Source organism: Fulmarus glacialis, unplaced genomic scaffold (genome assembly GCF_000690835.1).
Source record: "Fulmarus glacialis isolate BGI_N327 unplaced genomic scaffold, ASM69083v1 scaffold17428, whole genome shotgun sequence".
NCBI lineage: Eukaryota > Metazoa > Chordata > Aves > Procellariiformes > Procellariidae > Fulmarus > Fulmarus glacialis.
The window spans coordinates 1-5,966 of record NW_009230312.1 but is presented as its reverse complement, the minus strand read 5'-3'; the positions used below and the strand labels follow the sequence as shown (position 1 = coordinate 5,966).

The 5,966-nt window shown below is 45.9% G+C and overlaps 1 protein-coding gene across 1 annotated transcript; it reads right to left on the bottom strand.

The window, feature by feature from the left end:
- Window positions 1-1,945: 1,945 nt before the first annotated feature.
- Window positions 1,946-5,959, bottom strand: DPAGT1 (dolichyl-phosphate (UDP-N-acetylglucosamine) N-acetylglucosaminephosphotransferase 1 (GlcNAc-1-P transferase); the record flags this gene model as incomplete). The annotated part of the gene is made up of 7 exons (XM_009584184.1): window positions 1,946-2,024; window positions 3,018-3,173; window positions 3,539-3,626; window positions 4,266-4,454; window positions 4,918-5,002; window positions 5,137-5,283; window positions 5,821-5,959. Coding segments are annotated over 7 exons (870 nt in total), but the record flags the coding sequence as incomplete, so codon positions are not given.
- Window positions 5,960-5,966: the final 7 nt, after the last annotated feature.

Sequence of the window (5,966 nt, the reverse complement as noted above, 5' to 3'; positions counted from 1 at the left end):
TATTTCAACCTGGGAGCTTTCCTACTTGTGCCCTCCCGATTCTCTCCCCCATCCCACCGGAGGGGGGATGAGTGAGCGGCTGCATGGGGTTTATTTCCTGGCTGGGGTTAAACCACGACACAGGGTGAGGGGACTGTCTATCCTGTGTGCATAATATGTCTGGAGGTCTAAGTGCCAGCAGCTGGCGTCAGGCCACAGGCCAAAGGGGCCAGTGTATATGTGGTACCAGCAAATGGGAAGGTTGGAGCGTGTGCAGAGGGAGGCCAGGGCTAGGGTGGAATGCCAGTGTGCGTGATCACTAGTGAATGAGACAGACTAGCGAGCAAGTAGGAAAATGGGCTTTGGAGCCAGGTATCCAGGACCATATACAGGAGAGATTGGGGTCAGCAGATTGCTTGCTGGAGTCAGGTCTAGCCAGCTCACTGGAGAAAATGGGGAGAGTTGACTACCAGAAGGCCATACGTCTGGATCAGCTAGCAGAGAGATTAATTTCTCTCTCTCTCTCCTTCTCTAAGTGAGAAGATTTGACTGACTAAGAGCAAACAGAGTAGTACTGCGGTCCTCGGGTGTTCATATGTACCGGTGCCAGGAAATCTAGTGGCTAGTTACTGGACAGACTGAGCGTTTAAGGCCACCTACTGAAGGGATTCATAATGTTTGTGTGTGTATACACGTGTATGTTTACATGAATATACTCTACTAGCAGATTTCCAAACCGATTGGCTGGAGAGGAAGAAGAGGATTCGGCCACTTGTACCATTCACGATTGAGTGCTCTGTGTTTTCTGTGTTGATCAGCATCACTGGACATGGGCATTTTTTGCCTACCAGGAATACATCCCCAGCCTCGCTACCGGCTAGCCTTGGGTGTGTGGAAGCGCAGCAGCCTTGCATCTATTAAGGTACCAGACTCGGCAACTTCTGCTGTCGCCCATCTCAGTGTCCCTGTCTTTGCTGTTGCATTATTTTGCTTTTCACTCCCGTTAATCTCACGCAGACTCTTCAACCTGGTACTCCAATGGCTGCTATGTGTTTTTCTGTCAAGTAGGTAGCAATTCTGTGGTGAACTATGGTGCCAGATACTGCTATATAAATAATGATTTGTATTTGAGGAAAAGGTAATTGCAGCCTGCAGGGTCTTGGTTCCATGTTAATCTACGGCTTTTACTGATGTCCTCTGTTACGCAAGGACACAGCGATCCTTACTCTGCTAGCCTGTTTCAGATGTGTCCTGTTCCACGACGGAAGGCAGGAAGGCAGATGATAAAGATGTTCAGAAATAAAAGCCGTTTGGTGGGAACATTCCCGGTAGCTGTGAAAGAGGAAGGAGTCTACTGCAGCAGTGATCAGCCCCCTAGCAGGGTAGAATGCCACTGAGATGTATCGTGTAACCTAGTTTCACTGCGTGTCAATATTCTCGAGGCAAAGCACTGAAGGGGAAAGGGTACCATGAGTTATTTTATTCTCAGACCGCTCTGAGTTTTGAGTATGGTTTATATAACATGTTACTCTATGTCCATAGACCAAAGACAGGATTGGAGAAGCCAGGAGAGGATTCTGGTTTACTTGCTCTGCTGTACAGAGTCTCACAGAAATTGAAGTTTCTGTTTTCTCTCTTGGGGAACAGTAACATGCTTGTTAGATGTTTAGAGATTTCATCTTTCCCGCTTTCCCTAAGTGCTGTGAGTAAGTATTTGTGTCATTTACTTCCCCTCTGAAAGGTACTCCCAGTAACAATGACATCTAAGGAGCAGTGAATCTTTTCTGTCAGCAGAATCAGACAAAAGCCTTCTGTGCACAAAAAAAAGATTACGGTTCAAGACTGGCCCACACAGAGTAGTTGCTTGCATTTTGACAGGTGTCCTGAGGTCCTCGGAGGGCCAGAGTAAGATCAGTTGAATCATTTGGAGAAAACTGACTGGCAGGTACAACTCTTTCCTCTGCTCCCTGACAGCCCAGTCAGACATCGTAAAACAAGCGCACTAGTTGGTACCGGATTGAAAATGCAATCATGCTGCCCAGGACCTAGGTAAAAATCAGACAGACAATGGAAACATTACAGTGTCAAATAGTTTACAGGCTGGCAGATTCCTCCTTTCCAGATGGATTTGCTACACTTTCCAGCGTGCCTAATTTCACTAAATAACAACATTTAGGCTAAATTTTTTAGGTATAAAAAGATGAAAGGCAAAAGTCTAGCCAAAGTCCTTGTTTTTTTCTCTGAGTCCTTGTTTTTTTCTCTGAACGGTTGGGAACTTCTTAAGGAGCCTGTATTATAATGTAAGCCCTATGGTTTGTAATGGAAAATACCTCGTGTCAAAGCTGCAATTCAGCATCCTTACAAGAAGGCGCTGCCAAGACTTCTCTGCTGTGACTAGGCTCAAGATCAATTGGCATGTGCTTCCCGTCCTCTCCCATCCCCAATGTAGTGTGCTTAAGCCCTGTTTGGTCTCCAGGTTGGTTTGTTGGAAGCCCTTCCTCCCGAATGGGAATTTGGCTAAGTGTCTCTTCTCTTTCCTAGTAAGAATCTCTTATCTTTGATCTGAGGATGAAAAAATAATGTGGCAGCATTTGCGAGGCACGTTATCCTTGCGCTCCAAGTTGCTTCAGAATGCTCCGGCACTCCGCTCAGATTCCAGATACCACTGAGCTGCGTGCTACGCTTACGCAAGCCCACCAGCTGGAGATAACTCTGTGATTCTGTGTTATTTGATATGACTGAAAAACAGGAACATGGAAAAAGGCTGTATCGGGTCAGAGTGACAAGGCACTCTGCTCTCCTAATGTTTTTCTAGCATCCAACGATTTGTGCCTTGGGAATCTTCTCAAGCTAGCCTAGCGACTTTGTGTTTATTAGCTCTCAATGAACTGGGGTGGAGAGGGGGGAAGAATCTGCTTCTTCCTTGAGCTGTGTAAACCTCCGATTCTCCTCAAGTTCCACAGCTCAACTGCAGCTTTACTTCCCCCTTTCCCCTTGAAACTCTGGAGACCGATTTGGATCTGAAACATTTATCTGACCTGAATGAGTAGCAAGAGGAGAGTGAGATTTCGCTCATGGGTGGGTCCAATCAGCTTTATAACAAAGTTAATAAGTGTCATATTATTGCACTCGGTGTATTCGCCATCTTCATCTGTTCCACTCCTTACATCTACTACGTGCAAGATCTTGACTGCCTGGGGAAAGAAATATTGCATGCTATCTCACCAGGTATGTTTGGTGCTCGCTAGCTGGTTTCACTTGAAATCCTGTTTGCAGTACCATCCCTGAGGTCTGGCTCATGCGTTTACTAAAAACACAGAACAGGCTTATGATGGTCCTGGGACACCACTACGTGCGGTTGTTCTGAAAGATTGATTATTAATACAGTCGAGTGACCGCGAGGGATGGTGATGGAGTAAGCAGAATATTTTCTTCTGGCTTTGAGACAGGAAACAACTAGTGAACCCAGAAGTTCTGCATTCCCTCCCGTCCTGTTCCTCTCGCAATTGATCACCGCCTCAAAACGCGTCTGGACTTTGAATGTTTTCCAGATTATTACCTTCAGAATGTTTGTTCCCAGGGCAGAGAGGCTCTTAGTTTTGAATTTGGAGTAGCTCATCTCCAACTTCCCTGTACTAGGATTGAGCCTAAAAGACACATTAAAATTTTAGTCCGGATAAAGCAAGGAGACAGAGGGATCCCTATGTAAGCAGACTTAGAGCCCTAGTTGAGAAAGAAATCCAGTGGTAGAAAAAGCAGGAATAATCCGATACACCTAACAACAGCTGCCGATAGCTAGTTCCTCAGACTGGGCGGAGTCAGGAGGAGATTCCTCCCCACCATACCCTCAATGTATGCATAAAGCTGTATCGTTTTAAAAAGAAAATAGAAGAATCTAACATCTGCAGAGACAATCACTGATATGGCATAGTGCCACAGAATGCCTGCTACTACGAAATCTTAGCAGATCCTACTGCAACAGTATTAGAAGCGACCTTTTATCAATTTCTTCTCACTCTTGTAGCTGACAATAATAATATTCTAACATCGTCAAAAATCACTCTTCTGTATCTGGGGTGGGGGTGGGGTGGTCAGAAAAGTTAACTTTTTGAGAAACCTCTACTGTATGACTCAACCGTAGCTGCCAGAGCAAGCCAGCTAACTTTTAACTATAAAACTTACTTTGATGGCTTTTAAGAAGAGCACCTACCACCAACTTTCTCAGCTGGTGTTGGAGATAAAAGGCACAATCTATGGTACCATTATAGGTCACTCAGGTACGTTACCTTGGCAGCCGGTGACGGGGACAAGGAATGACGTGGAAGAGCTGAGGCAATGAGTAGACGAAGTTGAGCACTTGCGGGATGAAAAAAAGCAGCATTGTTTTGCTGAAGTGCCCCAAGATCCCCACCACGGCGAAGGTCATGCCGGCAAAGTAGCAGAAGGTGTCCCCGACAAACACTCGAGATGGGTACCTGCAATCCACAGGGTGGAAAAACAAAGGTCTGTCATGATCGCTGTTGCTGTGAAAATGACTTTATAACCACTGAACGTATTTCCACATGGCAGGTTAGGGGCCAAGAGAGAACTGCAGCAGATATACACAGCAAAACCAACAATTACAGTTATTTATGCGAAGAATTACGGGACTGGGACACACAACCTGACTTGCAGAGAATACAGTATGAAAAAACAGCTAGCGAGCCATATGAGGGAGCACATTCTCTGTATTTTTGTGAGCTCGTGTGATCAGAATTCTTCTAATAAAAAGAAAAGCTACCAGTGCATCGATGCTTTGCACTCTTGGTTCTGGCAAGAAGCCTGTCTACGCTCCAGCGTCCCACCTGCACGTCGGTAAGCAGGTTTTGTTTGCTTGAAAAGGGAGAAAGTAAAGGGAAAGGGCATTTCTGAAGAAACTCTGAATGTCTATCCTCTTACCAGTTGTGGTAAAACAGCCCCAGCGTGGTAAAAAAAAAGGGAATCATGAAGTAGAGAGAAAAAATGTGATCATCTCGATAATCCCCTATAGAAAAAAGAAAAAAATGCGTTTGTGATAAGACAGGACTGGCTGATTTTTAGTAATACCAGATATTGAAATTTAGGATTCTATCTCCCTTCGCTTTTTGTACCCACAAACATATAGGTTATCTTCCTTACCATTTAACTCTACAATGTTGAATACGATAATGGAAGCAGATATCACCAGAGACTGCCCTGCCTCAATTCCATTAATTCCAGCGAGAATGTTGATGGCGTTAGTGCAGAACACTGCCAGCATGCCCATGTACACATAGTAGAGGATACCTGCAGATTAGAGTGAGCCAAGTGCTTTAGTATTTGTAGGTGAAGCAGGCCCCGGTCCAATTCACCAAAGTTCTCCTTTCCTGCTTTGTACAACAGTCCATTACCTAGCAATCTCTGTGAGTTTTGATAGCGGTAGCTTACTAATAAACCACTCCCTCTCCTGTGAATCAGCTGTCACATGTGCACATACGTACAATGCGGCAACTGCAGCAAACTGTTGCGACACGGCGGCAGACTATTGCTCTGTTTCTGTCCTTTGGTCATTCTGGTGTCGGCAGCCGAGTGCCGCATGCACCTGGCGCTCAATGGTATCGCCAGAATCCGGGAAAAATGATGGGTGCCTATCTATGCTGGTTGAATGCGTGCCAGGTTTCTGGATGTTCTTTCCAGCCTAATATTTAATGGGTGGAGTTGCGCCCTCTCACTGGTTACTCAAGCAAATCCTTCGTGCATTCCCTCTGCAGCACAGAGTGCCGTCAGGTGACCCCTTCCACTGATCGCTCGCTGCTTGGATGATGGCTTCTGGCGATAACTTACCCAGGTCCAAGTGCATGCCCAGCAGCACCCGGAAGGGCTTAGGCACCACAATGGTTGTGTTCCCGAAGTTGGTGAAGTAAACCATGAGCAGCGGGAGGGAAGCCATCGTAGGAAGAAGGAGCTTGTGGCGCCAGCGCAAGTTCAGA